The 19,688-nt window shown below is 48.2% G+C and overlaps 2 protein-coding genes across 8 annotated transcripts in view; one reads left to right on the forward strand and one right to left on the reverse strand.

Moving 5' to 3' along the window:
• The window catches only part of VEPH1 (ventricular zone expressed PH domain containing 1), a 61,953-nt gene that overhangs the window by 12,763 nt on the left and 29,502 nt on the right, over positions 1 to 19,688 (forward strand). For 6 of the 7 annotated variants that reach the window (XM_048314317.1, XM_048314316.1, XM_048314322.1 and 3 more), the window contains 3 exons: positions 1,428 to 1,602; positions 14,716 to 14,882; positions 15,968 to 16,177. In XM_048314317.1, the coding sequence (XP_048170274.1) occupies positions 1,428 to 1,602; positions 14,716 to 14,882; positions 15,968 to 16,177 (552 nt within the window). Of the gene's footprint in view, positions 1 to 1,427; positions 1,603 to 14,715; positions 14,883 to 15,967; positions 16,178 to 19,688 lie in introns of those variants that run through there. The other variant, XM_048314323.1, reaches the window with a different exon arrangement.
• PTX3 (pentraxin 3) lies at positions 5,106 to 10,705 on the reverse strand. Its single transcript, XM_048314343.1, has 3 exons — positions 10,214 to 10,705; positions 9,206 to 9,727; positions 5,106 to 6,138 (listed from the first exon to the last, which is right to left on the reverse strand). The coding sequence occupies exons 1-3, from the start codon at positions 10,359 to 10,361 to the stop codon at positions 5,525 to 5,527; spliced, it is 1,284 nt and encodes a 427-aa protein (XP_048170300.1). The 5' UTR covers positions 10,362 to 10,705; the 3' UTR covers positions 5,106 to 5,524.

Genomic DNA, 19,688 nt, shown 5'->3' on the forward strand with positions numbered 1-19,688 from the left:
GCATTATGTTGATTTAAACATGCTGCTGCAGAAAGCTCCATTTATTTGAAGGGCTTTTCTCATTAAAGATGCAGCTCTTGGTCATATGGCAGCTGCCAGAATTATCTGTCTTGACACCAAGGGGTGGCTGCAGCCCCTTCTTCCTCAGGGGTCTCTGGAAGGGAGTGTCCACTGCTTGGCAAGTCTGTGCTCCAAGGAAAAACCCTCAGAGCCACTTAAACTCTGTGGAATAACAGATTTGGGGTTTTCTCAGTCTAAATTTATTCTGTTCAGAGCTGCTCCAGAATGGAAGTCCAGAAAGTCTGCTCTGCCTTCCTTTGCACTGTTCTGTTGCTGTCTGAAATGTCTGGGTTCCAGGAGTTGCCTGGGATTTCAGCTGCTAATTAAACATAATCACATTGCAGGATTATTTTCAGAAACAGGGATGTGCTCCAGTTTCAAAGAGCTGCTCAGAACTGACTGGAGAGCAGAGCACTGGTTAAGGAGGCTCCAGAGGGAATGGAGGTCCCCAGTTCCACACAAATGTGTCCTGCTGGTGTGGGAATTTAGCAGGCACTGGATGTGTGTGGTTTGTACACATAATTTGTTGTATAAACAATAGCAGAAAACCTATTCTGACCTTGATTCAAAACCCAAGTATACACACAGGGACCCTGGGGTTCCTGACGCTTGGAGACATTTTAGGGAAAGGAGTTTGCAGTCCTGGAAAACCTCAGTGTTCAGAGAAATTGGCTGGAGTTTCCCAGAGCAGCTGGGGCTGCCCCTGGATCCCTGGCAGTGCCCAAGGCCAGGCTGGACACTGGGGCTTGGAGCAGCCTGGGACAGTGGGAGGTGTCCCTGCCATGGCAGGGGTGGCACTGGATGGGCTTTGAGGACCTTTCCAACCCAAACCACTCTGGGATTCTGTGAGTTTAAATAACAAAAAGAAATCCTAATGATTACAGAATAATTATTGATCAATACTAAAGCTATTACATTGTGAGCAAGTTCCCAGGGCAGTTACTGGGAGTGGCTGCTCCAAGGTGTTTCCTGTGCTTTGGGGCTGATGGATACAGCCTCTGTCTTCCCAGGGAGCACCAAACACAAAATTTCTTGCTAGAAATGTTAACATTTAATTAGTGCACTTCATTTCTTATATATCTTATTTATATTTATTTATATTTATGCACCACATATTTTATTAGTGCACTTCTGCTTCCTCTAGCAGAAGATAAAAATAGGGCCATTATTGACATTTCCTGCTGCAGTAGTTTTAAATTTCTGTATGTGCTCTTTCTTTGACGCCTTCCTTCACTGGTGGTACCAAAACATGGCCTTTCTGGACAGGTTTTTTGCTCTTTTCCCCTTGTTGCTTTGACTTTTGTTTCCCTACTCTGCCCAGCATGAGACTTTATATAAATCATTTTTTTTTCCCCGTGTTTTTGCAGAATTACAACCGGCCTCCAGTGATGGCCTTGGCTGTGCCAGTGGCAGTGAAATTCCTGCAGAGGGGCAATAAGGAGCTGTGCAGGAACATGTCCAGTTACCTGTCCTTGGCTGCCATTGCCAAGGCAGAGCTGCTGGCCGAGCACACAGAAACCATTGTCAGGAGTGTCCTTCAAGGTAGGCCCACCCCAGAGTTTGGGTTTAGTCCAAGTGTGTGACCATTAGATCAGTGAGGCTGTGTTGGGCATGCACAGAACCATTATCTTACAGAATCAGTCAATCACGAAGGGTGGGAAAGGCTCCAGGATCAATCCAACCATTAAACAAATCATGCATAAAAATGTATGAGATGTATAAAGCAGACCTATGGAAATATCTATAAATGTGATCAAATGTATTAATCACACACTAATAACAGACTGTATCAAGGAATATGTGAATTTACTGCACCTCTGGAAGTTTTGGTATGGATTGGCTGACCCACAGGGCAGGAAATACATCTGTCCTCGTTAATATTCCCTGCTAATGGACTCCAAAATACCAGCCCTGATATGAGGCACCAGCCTTGGAGCTCTTAATCCTTCCTCTTAGTGTCACTGGCAAGGCTCCAAAAGAGAAATGGGAATGAAATTAATCCCATTCTGTGGTGAAATAGTCAGATGGAAGATATAAAAGCTTTGTAGTGGTTCTTTAATTTTGCCTATGTTATTAGCTTTATATAGAACAATGTTGCTAAGCTCTTTACATTTTATTTTTTGTGGTTTAAAAAGCCAAAAGTATTTGTTCCTCTATAAAAGGAAGTCCAATTGAATTGGAGTAATAAAGTTCACAGTGTTTGTTGCAGTACAGTGCTACTGCAGTGGTAAAATCACTGTTCTCCTTCAAGTAGGGGCAATAGCAGCAAATAGCAATAACTAATTATTAAAAGAACGTCGTTATGAAGATGTTCAGCCCTCAAATGTGTGCATGCTGTATTTATTAATTTAAAAATTAATTTATTAATTTATTCTTTCAAGGCTTACTATTAATGTGTTAACGCTGTGCGTTGCCACTTGTAACTCTGGGGTAGGAACAGAAAGAAACAGTGAATATGTTCACAGCTTTGGGAAAAGCGATTCCCACTCACAACCGGAGGTTTCAGCACGGCCGAGCCGTGTGCTTCTGTCCTTGCACCAGCAGATGTTGCTGTGGATAGCAGGTTTGGGAATTCCAGCCTGGAAGAGGCCGCTTTGAACGGGCAGAATGATGCGGTTTGTGTAGCGGCTTCATGGCCCTGCACACAATTCGTGTTTGAGGCGTGAAAAGCTGGGTTCGCAGCAGGCTGCGAGCTGCCCTGAGAGTGTGTTTGTGCAGGGGCACGGGGAGCAGGAGGCAGAGCTGCTGAGGATGGATTTCCGAGGCTGTTTGTGGAGACAAAGCCGTGTTGTGGGGCTGCACAGACGGCGCCCAGCCTCGTGGCACCAGGCACAGCAAACTTTGGCCCCTTGCCTGCAAATGTTGGAGAGGAACTGGAGCTTTTTATGACTTGGGGCAACTCTTTGGCTGCATAACCGGGTTCTTATCTTCTTAGCTAAAAAGGAGCTCTTTAGAAGGAGTTTGGGCGCTCTGCTCCAGCGGATGTGGGCTCGGAGCACACCTGGGCTGCCGGCCCTGTGCTGGCACCGGCCCTCAGCACCAGGGCTCACCCAGATTTATTCCCATTCCCAGGGGACAGCAGCAACTCTGCCCTGTAATTCAAGAGTCCCGTGGCTGCTCCACCTTCCAAAGGAGTTCAGGCATCCCGTGGTGCTGGGCTGTGGCTCAGCCTCGCTCCTTCACTTGTGTTGGCAGTGCAGGAGCGGGATTGCAGGGGCTTGTCCATAACTGGAGCCCAAATTCCCCCCAAATACTGTTTCCTTGGTGTTTTCCAGACTGTTGACTAAGGAAGGTGTAGTTGAGGAAGGAAGGAAGGAGAGAAGTGTGCTGGTGGAGGTGAGTTGTGGTGCTGGGCTGTGGGAAAGCTTTGCTGGTCCTGGGAGGTGGTAAGGGAAGAGCACAGCACTTGGGAAGAGGGAAGTTTTCCCAGCGAAGTCAGGGAGGATGGAAGGACTGGCTTTGCCTTGGCTCCTCTGCCAAACCTGAGCACAGATAGCTGAAGGCTCCTTCCAAGACAAAGCATTTCAGGTATGAGCTGCAGTAAGAGAAGCAGCCAGGAAGGATTTCTGGGGATCTTTCTGAGGATTTTCCTTTTCCTGCTGCATTTCGTGGACATTTGTTTTCACTTAATGGAGGGCACTGAACAGAGGGAGGATTTGACAGTGGTTTTGCCTTTGCACAATGTTGGGACCCCAAGTGTTTTTGTAGCTCTGAAGATCTGGGTTTTGGCTGCCAGAGATGAACAGAGGTAATATTTCATTGTTCTCTACCTAAGGTTATTTGCAGATATTACTTAGCGAGGGATTTTTGTCAAGTTTACTGCCAAGCGTTTATAACTTAGATACATTTTTATTGCAGAGTAACAGGAGAAATTCCAGCAATCAGGGCAATTCTTTTTCCCTTAAATAAGCAGTGCTGCCAAAACTTTGGAGCAGGTCGTATAACTTTAGGTATGAAGCACAACCCCCTTGAATGGCACAGGAAAGGGGAATTTACCTTTTTTTACTACTTTTGTATCTGGGCAGCAAGGATTTGTCATGGTCAGGAGGAAGCGTAGCAGCAACATGTCAAGAAATTTGTCAAAGTGTGTTCTTAGGACATCTGTAGAGAATGAGAGAGACGTGGAAACATGGGAATAGAGAAGAAGGATGGGCTGCTTCCAGGGGGAATAGGAATTGCTTTGAATAAGACATGCCTCATGATAACTTGTTCAGAGGTTTGTTTCAACAGGTAGCAAGTAATGGTTCTTGTTAATGGTTACATATCCAGTAAGCAGCTATTCATCATTCTCTACTTGTGCTCTGTTTTCTACATGAAAATCATCACCAGCTCCTCAGCTCTCTGCAGCTGCCATTGTGCTCTGTATCCAGCCCTAGGCTTTTACTGGATTTGGGATAAGTGTGTGTGAGAGAGAAGAGAATCACCGGCAAGGAGCAGCAATTCTGTCTTGTGCAAGCCCCCTGAGGGCAGCAAACAAGCCCAAATGTACCTCAAATGTACCTGGCCCCAGAGGGCTGGGATTGTGCATGGGGTCTCTCTGCTCCTGTGAGATGTTGCTATTTATGTTTTCTCTATCAGCAGCTAAAACTTCATGGTTCAAAACATGGAAAAAGTCCCATTTGGGACTTGGCTCAGAATTTTGGTTTATGAGACCAGTAGAGAGTTTTAGTCTAGTAAAGTATCTTTATTTACAAAACAACTTTACAAAAATAATTTCAATAAAATTATCACAAAGTCAATGTACAATATAATACAGCTGCATTTTCTCCCAATGTAGCATCAGATTATGATGGGGAATATTATTTTTATATCGATCTGTGATAAATAATGCTGTAAACAAGGAGCTAGCTTTCTTAAGAGTCTACAAATTACTAACAATGACTAATAGACAACACATCCCTTGACTTGGGTGGTTCCTCTGTAAAATTCACATTTTAACACTATAGAATACAAGGATTGGAAGAGCCTGGAATGGTTTGGGTTGGAATGGACCTTAAAGCTGATCCCATCCCACCCCTGCCATGGGCAGGGACACCTTCCAGTAACCCAGGTTGCTCCAAGCCCCATCCAACCTGGCCTTGGATGCTTCCAGGGATCCAGGGGCAGCCACAGCTGCTCTGTCTGTTCTCCAAAGCTCAGCAGGGATGTCAGGAGCACGGTTTGGCTCCTGAATGTCCATGGTGACCCTGACTTTATACATCAGAAAACCCTGCACTGGAGAGACAGAGCTGCCTGACCCCAGGAACAGCTTTTCCAATGCCATGCCTTGATCTGTGGGTGTGTTTTCAGTGTTTTTCCAGGACAGCAGGCAGAGATCGAATCCCATCTCCGCAGTACCTCAGTCTGTGAACTTGCAGCGCTGATATTCCTTGGGAATTCCAGAGACAGGGGCTCCTGCAGCTCTGGTCACTGTAATATTGACGTTCAGCTCTGTGAAGCCCACGCCCTGGGCAGAAACCAGGCTTTAGGACACGTACTGGGCTCCTCCGTAGGGCAGCACCTCCGTGACCCCCCAGCCCACGATGTTGCCCCGGGTGCCACAGGTGTCCCCCGCGCTCTGGGCTGTCACCTCGGCGGGGCTGAGCACTCGGTCCCACAGGTTAAAGCCAGTCAGCTTCCCCGAGAAGGCCAGAGCTTCATCAAACCCCCCTCCCACGCAGCAGCCGTTCTTCTCCTGCCCGAGCTGCAGGATGCCTCCGTCGGGAATGGTGTGAGCACCAGCCAGATCCAGGGCGCTGGCTGCGAGCTCCCCCTGTGCCCACAGGGCTGTGGATCCGTTCTCCGAGCTCCAGGTGCCACAGAGGTGGAGCCACTTCCCAGGAATAACCACATTTCTGGCAGCCAGCTTGTGCTGGGCACCCCCCACAGTGAGCACGGCCGAGTCCCGGCTCAGGTACAGCTGGATTTCGTAGGGGTTGAACTTGGTTCCATAGGAGAAGACGATGGTTTTGTCCAAGGCCTCGGTCACCTTGAGCCAGATGCAGGCAGTGAAGGAGCGCAGGCTCATTCCAGCGGTCGGGTGGACGCTCCCAAAGATCTTTCTGGAGCGCATGGGGAACAGAATCGCGGTTTCACAGCCTGGAAAGGTTTAGAATGTCGTCAGGTAAATAAGAACTGGTTTATTTGTGTGTGCACAGCATAGCATGGAATCATTAAGGTTGGACAAGACCTCTACAATCACCAAGTTGTGGCTGCCCCAGGATCCCTGGCAGTGTCCGAGGCCAGGTTGGACAGGGCTTAGAGCACTTGGGATAGGGAAAGGTGTCCCTGCCTGTGGCAGCTGGGATTGGAATGAGATGATCTTTAAGGTCCCTTCATCCCAAACCTTCCATGATTCTGTGGAGTCCGACTCCAGCCCAGCACCACCATGTTCACCACTAAACCAGGCCTTCAGGTGCCACATCCACCCGTTTTTGAACACTTCCAGGGATGGGGACTCATCACTTCTCTGGGAAGTCTGTCCCAATGCCTGATCCAGTGCTTGCTTCCAGGCTTCCCAAAGGGAGCTGCCAGAGCTGATGGAGGAATTTGCTGGACACTATGGCAAGGGATAATCTGGCTGCAGGAGTCTCTCTGCTCTTCCCTGCCTGCACGCGTGGGGCACTGTGCAGTCCTGTGACATCCAAGGCATCTCCAGGGTTAATGCAGCCTGCCTGCCCTGCCACGTCCCTTGGGAAGGCCAGCTTCCTGAGGCCCTGAATGCAGCACCACCTGGGAGAGGGACTCCTTTAGCCCTTGAAATTGGGTAATTATGCCAGGTAATTGGGTAACCTTCCCTTGGTGCCACTGAGGTCTTGATTTATCCTCTGTTCTAAGTGCGGAGTAGTGAAAATACCAACGCTGTGCAGAGGGAAGGGGGTCAGGGATCCCCTCAAACAACAGGTTTGGATACTGTGGCATTCCCAGGATAGGGTGGGAGGCTGTGCCATCATGGGCATCAGGGCACAGGAGCTTCTGAAAAGCAGAAAATGTTGGCAGGAACATGCTGAGATGGGCTTGCTTATTTAATTAAGATAATGGCTCCCTTTCCTGGCCCTGCCCTTAGGATTTCTTGGTCAGGAACATTCATGGGCACTGGTTAAACAGGGGAAATTATGAGGCAACTGATACTTTTAAACTAGTTCTTCTCTCATGTCCAATTCATCAAAGTGTTGATAACAGAAATTAGATCAGTTAAAACCACTAACAGAAATCTATGCAACTTGGGAAAGCAACTGGTGGTCACTAAAGCCAAGACATTTCTGGTGGTTTCTGTGCTGTTCCCTGGTTGTACCTAAGTTAATATCCAAGGTGACAGGAGGGAACAAGCAGCCCCTTCTCCAATTAAGCTGCTTCATTTCCTGTTTAAAGAAGCTGGAGGATCTGAAATGTCTAAAACGTGTGTGGAAATTTCTGCTCCAGGGAATGAAGGATCCTTTGTGCCCTCCAGGACTGAGCTGCTGTGGTATTTCATGGGCTGCTTCCCTCCAGCTTTGAGCAGATTTTACATCTCCTATTTGACCCTTTTGAGGAGGGGCAGGGTCAGTGAGCAGCTGCTGGGGAGTCTCCTTAAAATGCTACTTAGGAGCACTATTGTGAAAAAGCTTTTAATTAGCAGGCTTTCAGGCTTTATTATCAAAGCTGAATCAAAATTAAAACCAGCCTCAGTGAAGAACAAAAAAGTGTGATTAGAAAACCCCTCAAGAGTATGGCTGGCAGTAAGTCAAGATGTGAGAAATTAAAGTCAGTTGCTAAAAATTCCCTTGAAAAAAAAATCTGGAGAGATACTCTGGAAGTACTTAAAATGTAGCCTTTAAATTAAGAAGTATGGTGGTTGTATGTAAAATCATGTAGGAACCAGTGGAAATAAACTGAATTTCCACTGATGATCCTCAAAGCAGATCGAGTTTGTTGCTCTCACCTAGAGCAGAGTAGCACTAGGCTGGCTGGGTTACAGGGAGATAAGGAATGAGATCATGCTCTCTGTGAGGTTTGTGTTTGGGGAGAAGAGGAATATGCTCAAAGATCCATTCCCAGCACACAAAGATTTCTGAGGTGTGGTGATAAAGCAGTGAAAACAATTGACTTCTAAAGCTGAGTTGGTGCCCGGCATCAAAGGATGGATTCGGGCAGGCTGTAAAAGCTTTGATGCAAACGATGCTGTGGCTGTGTTGTTGCCTTGGCTTTAGCAATTACAGGCTGCTCCTCTTTGCTCCCTGCTGTAAGAGTTCACTCTGGAGATGCTGCACCCCCTCCTTCCTAGGCACCCACCCTGCGGGGGTAGATTTTGGGGGGGGGGGGGGGGGGTTAGGTTGCAATAACTTATATTTGTGTAAAACAGAGCCATTAATCAGCACTGGGAAGCCAGGCAGTGACAGCTCGCTGGTGGGCAGGGTGATACCAATGCAGTTTATCTGGCACATGCTAATTTGGCACCCACACTTTAAACAAATGAGGGGCTGCTCTGCCACACCCAAGCTGCTGCTTTTTGGGGTGTCTCATTGCACTGCACAGAAAAGCTGAGTTGGGATTTGAGGTCTGAGCCCACCTTTCTATGGCCACGTCACTGAGCAGAGCAAATGTTTTGGAAGGGGGAAAATCCCCCAAGCAACAGCAGCACGGGTTACTGGTTTCTCTGTGCCAGAAGGAATATTCTGCCCTGACCCTGCATGCAGGGAATGTGCCCTCCCTGCCCTGGAAGTGTGCTTGGCTGGCAGCAGCAGCATGTCCAGCTCTTGGGCACTCGAGTTGGTGAGGAGATGTTAATTTAGGAAGAGGAAGGAGTAGCAACAGGAGAACAGGAGAGTCCTGTGGCTGGTGTGAATGCACACGAGTCACCAGCTGGGAAGGCAAAGGCTGAGAGAACATAATCTGGATGTCTAAAATACATTTGCTGCTCTCTGACAATGGCTTTGATCTCGGAGAGCCCGGAGGAGGTGGGATCCTGGCTGGCTCTGCCCTGCACAAGGACTTTGATGAAACCTTTCTTTCATCCCACGTTTGAAAAGCTCAGTGCCTCTTTTCCCACAAGTTCTGGGGTTCTCCCCTTTATGCATAGCCTGTTCAAAGCTGCCCTGCTGCTCCTGAGGTTGCTTTGAAGGAATTTCTGGATCCCTGTTTGGAAGGGCCCTCCCCAGAGCTCTCGGGTGGAGCACGCTGGACTTACCCGCTGGCAGCAGGTGCTGAGCCGCCCATTGCTGCGATGCCCTCAGCTCAGCCCGGGTCTGCTGCAGCTCCTTCCACACAGAGTTCAGGATGAGATTGTCCCCTCTGCTGGCATCGAATTTATCCTGCTGCAGAGCTGTTTCCTGCGCCTGCTCCTCGGCCCTCCTGTGCCAGGCGCTCTCCAGCCAGCCCAGCCTCACGGACACGTTGTGGCTCAGCTGCAGGACGTGCTCCAGAACCTTCCCTTGCTCCGACTCCTGCAGCCTCCTGGCCTCCTCGGCCTGGTCCCTGCTCCTCACCAGCACCTGCTCCACCTGGGCCACCACGTGGGAGGTGACAGTGGCGAAGGTGCCCGCCAGGGTGGTGGTGAGCTGGCTCAGCTCTGCCTTCAGGGTCTGCAGGTCCGCCCTGGGGAGCTCCTCCAGAGCCTGCAGCATCATGTTCTCCTTCATCTGCGAGTTCTCCAGCATGATGAACAGCTTGTCCCACTTGCTGTGCTCCCGCTGGCAGTCGCACGAAGCAGCTGGAAGGGAACATACGGATGTCACTATTCCTTTGTACTGAGTTTTAAATGGCAGCGTTTGGCAAAATCTGGCTCTGTGCAAGGCTTGTGCTCTCCAGCCTGTCACAGAACCACGGACTCACAGACTGGTTTGGGTTGGAAGGGACCTTAAAGACAATCTGGTTCCAGCCCCTAACCATGGTGGGGCCAGTGCCTTTCCCTCTGTATCAGGACAGAACAGTGCACTGGTGTGGCTACAGAGATCCTAAACCTCTGTGCCAGCAACACCTTTTGCAGAAAAACCGAGAGATAAAGAGTCTAAAGCACAGTCCAAGGCACCCCATGCAAGGGCTTTACCATTATTGCCCAAAAGAATCTGCTGCTACAAGCACGAGCTTCTCCCTCTAAAAAACGGAAAGTATGTTTGTAGTAAATAACTCGTACAAGAGCGAGGCAGCAACGACGGCACTTCTGCACTTAACCCAAATTCAGTTTGAATTTACTGACCTTCCTCAGTCCCAGGGGCAGGACCTTCGATTTCGTTATCCAGGTTCACGTACATGAGCTCGTAGTCATTGTCTTCATCCAGCACAGAGCCAGAAGCCCTGAAAACACAGAACAGCGTGAGCAGAGAGAGGAGTTCTTGGGGCAGCATTCTCGTGGCCGCTTCCTGACAATCGCGGGGCTGCGTGGAGCTGCTCGGGCTGCAGCAGAGCCGGGACTGTGCGAGCGCTGCGAGCCCCTAATAAAGGCTGCGAGCCCCTAATAAAGGCTGCGAGCGCCTCGGGCCGAATGAATGAGCGGCCGCGCTGTAACCGGAGCGCTCCCGGCCGGGAGGGGCAGGGGGCGGGCAGCGAGCTCGATCCCAGCCCTCCGGGCTTGCCCGGGGATGTTCTGACGGGTCGGGGGCAAAACCGGGGGGAAGCTGCTCTTGCCCCAGGGCGGATTGGAACGTGCAGCGACGCGAGGGGCTGGGAGCGCTCGCACTGCGCTGGCCGAGCCGGTTGCGGTGTTTTGTGTTATTTGTGGAAAAGAAGGCGTTCCCTGCAAGTTCAGTTTGTGGTCGGTGTGTGCCAGGGCTCTGGAGGGGATTGGTAGAAAAATAAACATACCTGGAGTTGCTTTGGATACACGTGTCTGGTTTAGCTAAATAGTGCAGCTTTTTTTGAGAGTTAGGCACTGTTATATAATAAATTCTGTTATATACCAACAGTTTATTGCTTTAAGCAATAAGGGAGAACTCTTAAGGAGTTCTTAACAGCTTGCTAGGGTTCTGCTTTTCCAGCCCTAATTAGCACTTACACCACTATCACTCCGTGGATAATTTGTTAGTGCTGTATCCCGTTTTGGGAAATGTAAGTCTGCAGCTGCACAATCAGGGCTGTGTCTGTTACCTTTGAAAAAGCAAAGCAAGGTGCTTTTGGATGAGACATTGATTTAGTCTAAGTATTATTGGTATTAATCTGGTTTAAATTCTGTAATCTTATTGGTTCAACAGGCCATTAATCATGTCAGAGATGCTTTGCATGGATGAGATTAGGGGTGATCTCATACAAGTTATGTATTGGCTATGAAATATCCAGAGAACAGCAAAAAACTCCTCCTGTGATTACATCTAACTTGGAATCTGTGTTTCCCTTTCCCTGTGTCTCTGGTTTTGCTTATACAAACCTGCACTACCTGTGCCTTGGGTATTGGGGAGGAATTCCTCTTTGTGGGGGTGGTGGGGACAAGGTGGGGATTGGAGCTTGGACTCTGATCCTGGAGGTCCTTTCCAACCAAAATGATTCCATGATTTTCAGGTAGATATGTGCCTAACCTGAGTCATCCTGGGGGAAAAAGTAGTGTTTGGGCTTTTGTCTTTGGAAACTCCCTTCGGAGTGAAAATCCATCTGCCCATGGGGCACTGCAATGTGCTCCAGGGCCCTTGTTCTTCCCAAGCTCTCTGTGCTGCTGGATGGCAGAGCTGGAGCTCGGGACAGCCGTTTCCACGAAGGGAGCAGGGCTGGCACCACCCAGCCACGCCCTTGGGGTCCCTCCTTGCCTGCCATGCAGCCATGGAGTGTCCCCAGCTGCAGCACACTTTGTGCCGGAACTGTCTCTTTCCCAGTGTGAGGTCTGCTTGGGAAATGTGCGGAAATCTAATCTGGAAAGTATTGGGGGTCAGGGTGGCAGGGGAGGAAGAGGGAAGGAAGGTATTTAGGGAGTTGAGTGGGATGTTTTTCCATTCTCACACAACAAACATATTTTCAGGCTCTTAGTTTAGACTGAGGCAGATGAAGCAAGATTGGGAAAAAGTGAATTATTCGTAATTCCCAATATTGCCTCCGGCTGTCTGAGCTCTGGGAATCAGGAGGTTGGGGAGCTGTGTGTGCATAAATCCCCGTGGATTTATGTGTGACATACAAAGGTGTGACAAACAAACAGCCCTGAGGATCCCTTGCTAACTCAAACATGAAAAGACCAGAAAATGGCCAGCTGGGTTGTGCTTGATGACCTTTCTTGAGGTCTCTGAAGAACAGACCTAAACTGGGCTATCGGGGATTATTTACACGTGTGCACACAGGTTCTTCACTTAAAAGCAATTCCATGTCAGTGAGGTCACTTCAATCTCAATGCAGAGGGAGGGGATTGCTCTGATTGCCTTTGCTTTTCATTTATCTTGGTTAGGGAATATCAGCCCAGCGGTGTTTGCTGCAGGAAACTGCCCAAAGCTGCACTTGTACAAAGTATTTTTTGTTCCGAGAGGTTTGGTGGCTGCAGTCCATCGTGTGATTGCATCACTCCTCTGATACACCCCACGCTCCAAATGCTTGTTTGCCAGACTAAATAATCAGTCTTCCTTCCCAGATCCCTTCCTATCCCTGACATCCCAGCTTAGGCAATAGCATGGCTCAGGCTGGTGTCTTTCCTTGCTCAAAGCTGTTATTTTTATTACTCCCTCTTGGATTCCTTCCCATCACACTTCTATAGCTGAGAGGAATTTTGCCTGTCCAGGAATACGGGGATTTCATCTTTTGCAGTTGTTGCTGAAATTTGACTGGAGGGTAAGGGCTCTGCTCCATGTGGGCAGAAAACTTCCTAAGCAAGGGCAAGTGCAAAGAAAGGACTTAGTGCTGGAAGCACAACGTCATCCGGAGAGGAAATAATTGTTGGTGTATTCAGTATGAAATGTTTCAATTTTGAACTATGACATGAGTCTAGAAAAGTTCCAGTGAATCCATCCTGTCACCTTTTTATCATTGAGAATCCCGAGCTGGAAGGGACCCCCAAGGATCATCCAGTCCCACCCCTGGCCCTGCACAGACTCCCCAACAATCCCACCCTGTGCCTCCCTGGGAGCGGTGTCCAAACACCCCTGGGGCTCTGGCAGCCTCGGGGCCGTGCCCAGCACCCTCCGGTGAAGAACCTTTTTCTGATGTCCAAGTTCTCCCTTTGGGGGGATTGGTGCTTGGCATCAATCCCATGGAGTGTTAGTGGTGACACTTTTTATCCACATCCACTGGGAACATCAGGAAGAGCCCAGGGAATGTGGTTAGAAAATGGCCAGAATGGAGCAGCTTGCTCATCTTTTCAGGGTGATTCATCAGCAAATCTCTTTCTGGTGCCCCTGGCCTTTGTGATTGTGTAGAACAGAACAAGATAAATTTGCTGTGGGGTGGGAGTGGGGTCTGACCTCGCCTTTGGCACTGCTGGGGCTGCACAGGGGGCTCGGAGCGGCCTTCGGGCAGCAGCCAGGGATTCTCCAGGCAGGAGAAGGTGCAGAAGTGTGGCTGGCTGGAGTGGAGAGACACTCCTGCGAAGGATCAGGACCCCTCAGGGATCATTACGAGCTGTTGGGCTCAGAGCTGTCTGAACCTGCAGTGAGTTATGTGCTTGTTTCTTGGCTCAGGGGGGAGCTTGTGAGACCCAACCGTGTCCTGGGGTGTATTTCTGTATCCTGCAAGAGCCCCACGTGCTCCAGCCTGAACCCAAATATCCTTTTGCTACCATCCATGAACAGATCTGCTTATCTTCCAAAGTTATCCAGCTCAGATTTAAATGGGAGAAAAAGCAGCAGGCCAGAGAGCTGATTCCTCTTGGAAACCAAATCCAAAGAGACCGTGAGGACTTCCAAGGGTTTACAGAAAGGAGCCATGCTAGGTTGAAATAGGCAGATGTTTTCCATATGTTGCTCAAGTGAAACTTAAATCCATGGAGGCAGGCATGTACTGCAATGTGAAGTTATATATTTTGGTATGAGCCTGGGCTTCAAATTGCATTATGCACAGACATCTTAAGAAAACGTGTGAGAGAGGGTTTAGCATATCTCTGTCTGTCTGCAGTTGGCTCTCTCTGGCTCCTTTCTATTCCTGGAAATGGCACCCTTAACTATTTCTGTTCAAATGTGTGTTTAGTTCTCTATCAACCAACTATTCCTTTCATATGATGCTTACTTAATTTGAAAATCTGCATCTCAGCAAAGAAGAATTATAGTTTTTGTCTTTTGCTGGTTTTGTCGTTTTTCTTTGTAGTTTCTTTGTCATTTCTCTCCTTCTTTCTCTCTTCTTTTGTTTCTCTGTTAATTGAAATCACACTTAGTTTGGCCTAGGACTCAACAGAGCATCATCTAAATCTGAAAGTTTATTAAGCAGTGTTCTCATGATATTCAGAAATAAAATGATAATTAATAGGAATTAGTGGGGATTTTTTACACAATGTTGTTACGCCTGCAATGATTTGTTCTATTTTGGTAATTTATTTGGCTTCTTGGCCAAATATATAATTTCCTGCAGCTTTATGCCTCCCTGGTTTTGTACTGATGATCCTTCAAAGCCAGGTTGGAGCAACCTGGTGTAGGGAAGGTGCCCAGGGCAGGGGTGGAACGAGATGAGCTTTAAGGTCTCTCCAACCCAAACCGTTCTGTGACTGTTCTAGCCGGTGTCTCCAGGGGTGTGCTGGTGTTGTGGGGCTCTCTCCAGTGCTGGGCATTGCCTGACAGCTGGTCCCTGTCCCTGCTGTGTCCCCAGGGAACTCGATGCTGCTCCGCGTGCTGCCCGCGCTCTACGAGAAGCGGCCGCAGCCGATCCACGCCTGCCTGCGGGAGCTGGTGGCACCCATGGCCCAGCTGGACCCGGCCGAGCAGCTCCACCTCCTCAGGCTCCTGCACACCGTGGCCAGGAAGAGAGAACTGGGGGTAAACCACACTGGGAATATCTCCCTGCTCAACGCTGCCTCTCCTTTTGAGGGGTTTGTGTTTCACAGGTTTGGTGAGGGAGGAATCCCACAACACGCAGGGCAGTGCCTTCCTACGCTAATTCCCTGTAAATACTTTAACCCCATTCCAAGTTTTCCACCTAGTCGTAAGGAGAACAGAACAATGACTCTGCTGGACCAAAAGGTTTGGGTTAAACCATTTGTCTCCAATGTTTTTGGCTCTTCCTCTGTCAGCTGAGTGTGAATTCCCATAACTGTGTTTCTGTCGGAGTACATGAACTGTATTAAAATCCATGTCAAGGACAATTAAAATGATTTAGGAACTGATGAGAACTGGTAATCCTCAAAAATAAAGAACAGAAGAACAGGTTGTTTTATGCCCCGTGTCTGTGTCTGAGTGTCTTTTCCACAGATGCAGCATTTTCCCTGAATCCAAGGTGCATTTGTGTGCCTGTGTTTACCCTGCATTAATCCCTCGGTGGGGACTTGTACACACTGCATCCAGTTTGGCAGATGGCTCCAAGGACTACACCCTCAGCCTCCTGAAACTGGGTTCTTACAAGAAATGACAACTTACCTACAGCACATTTGTTATGCAATGATGGTCTTGCCCCTTGTATTTCCCTCTGTTCCAGCTCCTGACCTTGTCACATTGTTTAGTTTCTGGTGGAACTCAAAAATTTCTACAAGTACTTTAATTTACTGTGTCATTGAGGAAGGCTGAGTCTTACATTGTTTTCATCAATAAAATATAGACTGGCCTAGAGCAAGGAAAATATTTGGTAAAGGGGGTTTTTTGGTCTTCTTTTATTTTTTAATTGGGCATTTCCTTATTTATGCATAACTGCCATATCTTAAAGCAGAGCTTACCCTTATTCCATATGTTCAATTGAACTTGGATTGACCTCAGCAACAGCTCCATGCAAAGGTCACCAAGGGTGGAAAATTCTTCTATTAACTCAAAGTCTAGTGGTTTATTTTTATCACTCTGCTGGTTGTGTCTCCTCTGGTTATATATGTTCACAATTCAAAATAGGGTTTCACTTTGTTTCTGATTTTTAACAGGTGCTGAAGGAGTGTTTGCCATTTTTATTTGGACACCTGAGAGACCCCAACCACAGTGAAGTGGTTCTAAACATCCTTCTGGAAATATCCAGCTACGAACCTGCAGCCTTGGCCCCTTTCCTTCCCACACTGAGGGAAATTGGGGAGAGTTTTCCCACTTTGATTGGGCAGATGGCAAAGATCTTTGGAGCTGTTGGACATCTTGATGAGGTAAAGTGGGATACAAAAGGGCTTGGTTGGGTTTGGGGTTGGGTTGGTTTGGGTTGCTTTTAATCCTGTATGAAATAATACATCCACGTATTTCTTTCTTCACAAGTAACCAGACTGCCCTGCCACAGAATCATGGAATGGTTTGGGTTGGGAGGGACCTTAAAGACCATCTTATTCCAGTCCTTCCCCCTCTGGCATTTAATTTGGGTGTGTATTGGCTGGGCCTTGGGTGTCTGAGCGCTGGGGGTGCAGCACAGGAAGACACCATCCTTGCTGTTTCTACTGATCTGGAGCTTTATATTAATGTAAAATTAAATTTATCTCAGAAGAATCAAAACCAGATTTGGTTTGGCTTTGTAATTCTTATTTCTGTTGTGTGGGAAGAGGAGCCAAAATCCCGTTGAGGCCCTGGGAGCCAAATGAAGTTTGTTGTTCTCTCCTTGTTTACTTCCATCCCCCAGCAAGTTTTACTTTTGTAAGATCTGCAGGTGACCACATTTAATTCTGCATTTCGTACTTGAGAGTCAGCATTTTCTAGAAGCTTTACAGTTGCTAACCAGCCAATCCTCAGCTGAGCACAGCTGGGCTCAGAACCGAAGGATTTAATTCGGATTCTGTTTTGGGGTGTTGAACCAGCTCTCCCCATCTGGGTGTCTCTGAGGCTCCGTTTCCGCTGAGTTCTGCTACTTCAAAGGGGCTGAATTTATTTATTTTGCCTTTTGTTGCTGTGATTGTTTTATACCAATACCAAGAATAAGCGAGGAACCAAGTGGCCCTGTTGGATTTCATGTAGTGCTGGAACTTACAGGCTACACAAAGTTTACAAAGACAGAATTCCAAGAATATTTTCTCCTTATATTTTTAACCTGTTGGTTTATGTGGCTACACCAATCAACTGAGTGGAGCACACACAGCCTGCACTAAACAATTAATCTCCAATCTCCCTGGAGTAAGTGTTGAATGGCTGGCACCGTGTCCCGTGTCATGAGTCTGATTTTTTGGGAAGCTGCTGACTCAGCAGCATCCCAGCCCATGGGGAGGACACATTTGTCATTTGTTTGCTATGTTTGTCGCTGGTGTCCGGGGACCCTGCGCTCCAGATTCACAAACAGGGATAAAAACAGCACGCAAAGGGCGGCAGAGGTGAATGTTCCAACAGGAGATCAACGGCTCCTCTCTTGCTTTGCTCTCTAGAAAGTGTGAATAATTCTGAATTATGGAAGATCTTAAAATGACAGAGTGGTTTGGGTTGGAAGGGGCCTTAAAGCTCATCCCATTCCCCTGCCATGGGCAGGGACACCTTCCACTATCCCAGGTTGCTCCAAGCCCCGTCCAACTTGGCCTTGGAAAAAGAATCATCTCACCTGAAAGGAGAAAGAAATGCCTCCATGGCTGATTCTTGAGCATAGGTGAGCTCATGGAATCATAAAATTTCCCAGGCTGGAAAAGACCTCCAAGACCATCAAGTCCAACCATCAACTCATGTGTGCCTCTGATGGTCTCATCTCACAGCCCCCTGTGTCAAGGCCTTCCCAAAACCCTCCCTCATCACTTCTCCCCCTCTTCCTTTTCCTGTCACGGAGCCGTGCCATGGATATGCTGCCACTTCTCAGATGGGAATCAGCATCCCCGTCCCGGCCAAGCAAAACACGCGGGGAAGGAAACATCAATGGCAGTGCTGGAATTTTATTTGTTGATGTTTTATTTCACTGGAAGGCTTGCCTGGGGAAAAGAGGTGGCAAGGATTGAAGCTTGGCCCTTGACGGTCGGGAGTGCGGATCTGAGCAGCAAATCCTTGCTGGCTCCTAGAAGCAGCCTCTTGTGCTTCCAGGGACGCCAGGAGAGAGGAGAGCTCTGGGTTTGAAAGGTTGCCCCGTGTTTACACACACCACTTCTGTTGGTGTCAGCAACACTCTCGGGGGGCAAGCTGAAATCAGAGCTTGTCCCTTAACTGTAAATTTGTGTAAAGAAAAAACCATCTTGGGGCTCAGGGAAATTGGACACTTAATTTTTTTCCCTATGTTTTGAACCACGTGGGAGCTGGAGTTATTCCTGAAAGCCTTGGGATCTTTTAGTAGCCTCCTGAACCCGTTTTTAAGGAAAAAGCACAGCACTTTGCCACACATCATTGCTTGTGCTTTAGCTCTTCACCTTCTGGCAGATGTAATGCCATAAAATGCAAGGGCTGCTTATGAGAAAATACACGAATCCATCCAGTAGGCACTGCTGAAATAACAAGGGGCTATGTGCATCCAAATAGGCTTTGTGAAACATTTTGGGTAGGAATTGTGGCAGAGATAATGGCTGCTTTCATGTTGAGCTATTTTGCTGTAATTTTGTTTTGTATAACAGTTACATATTATATTACTCAGTCGAGTTTATTGTTCTTTTACCTCACTCCAGGCAAGTAGCAGCATTTCAGCATGGCTGGAGACTCTCCAGCTGGATCAAAGTGACAGGAAAATGGTCAAAACTGCTCCTCCATTTAGTCTGCTGCACAGTTTGTTTAGAAAACAAAAATGTGTTTTAAATGTTAATTGAGCCTGTGTTTATCTCTTGGAGGAAGGATCAGCTTTCAAATAAATGAGTGACTGTGCACCAAAAAGTCAACCTCGTTCAAGCCATTGAGGAAAAAGCTCCTTCGTCACATCAGCCCAGCCCAGGGTGTAGCTGGAGTTTTCCCCATATGGCTGAAGGGAAGCAACTGGTCTGATCCACTGTTCCCATTTATCTCTGTCATGGCACAATGCAGCAGAGCTGCTTTTCCTTCAGTTACATTGACTTCCTCTTCACAAAAAGCCATGCCCGTGATGCTTGGGCCATGTCCTGCCAAAGTCTCCTGGGTATTTTTATGGCCCAGCTGGATTTGGAATCAAACTTCCAGCAGTTTTTGCTCTCTGGTTACGAGGTCCCAGAAGAGAGGAGGAAATAGGGCTGGGGCCCTGCAGAGCCGAGAGCACGTGCATGGCACATGAGCTCCCTGCTGGCCCTTGGGAAGAAGAAAACTGTTTATTTTTGCCTTTGTTTGTGTTTCAGCACAGGCGCTGAAATCCAAACATCTCCCAGTTTCTGTATCCATCTGCTGAGCACCAAGTGGGCTTCCCTGAGTGGGGCCATGCCCAGTTACCCCAGTGAAGGATCTGATGGGAGTTCCTGAGTTAGTGGCTGGGTTTTCCACTGCTTTTCCCACTTGGGTATTTGTAGGAGTGTGGAATCCAATCTAATTAGGACAACTGTAACAGAGGAACCCTGATCTGGAGATGTTCAGCTCCAGGCTGGATGTTCTGCATTCCTGGAGGTGTTGATGGGGCTTGGAGCAACCTGGCCTATGGAAGGTGTCCCTGCCCATGGCAGGGGTGGGACTGGGTGATCTCTAAGGTCCCTTCCAAACCATTCTCTGGTTTTATGAAGTAGCTGAGCCAGGTGCATCACAGGTGAAAGGGGAGCTCAGTGCTGCTGGGGCCCTGATCACTGAGCCAGGCTGATCTAGCAACCCAGAACAATGTAGGGC

The sequence above is a fragment of the Corvus hawaiiensis genome, chromosome 10 (genome assembly GCF_020740725.1).
Source record: "Corvus hawaiiensis isolate bCorHaw1 chromosome 10, bCorHaw1.pri.cur, whole genome shotgun sequence".
NCBI classification, from domain to species: domain Eukaryota; kingdom Metazoa; phylum Chordata; class Aves; order Passeriformes; family Corvidae; genus Corvus; species Corvus hawaiiensis.

What these genes read in the sequence shown, in the direction of transcription:
- PTX3 (XM_048314343.1), bottom strand. Translation starts at nt 10,361, where the DNA reads ATGCTGCCCCAAGAACTCCTCTCTCTGCTCACGCTGTTCTGTGTTTTC. An exon ending in TGCCCCTGGGACTGAGGAAG is followed by an intron (nt 9,728 to 10,213) that starts GTCAGTAAATTC and finishes GTTCCCTTCCAG; the next exon opens with CTGCTTCGTGCGACTGCCAG. An exon ending in TCAGCACCTGCTGCCAGCGG is followed by an intron (nt 6,139 to 9,205) that starts GTAAGTCCAGCG and finishes AAACCTTTCCAG; the next exon opens with GCTGTGAAACCGCGATTCTG.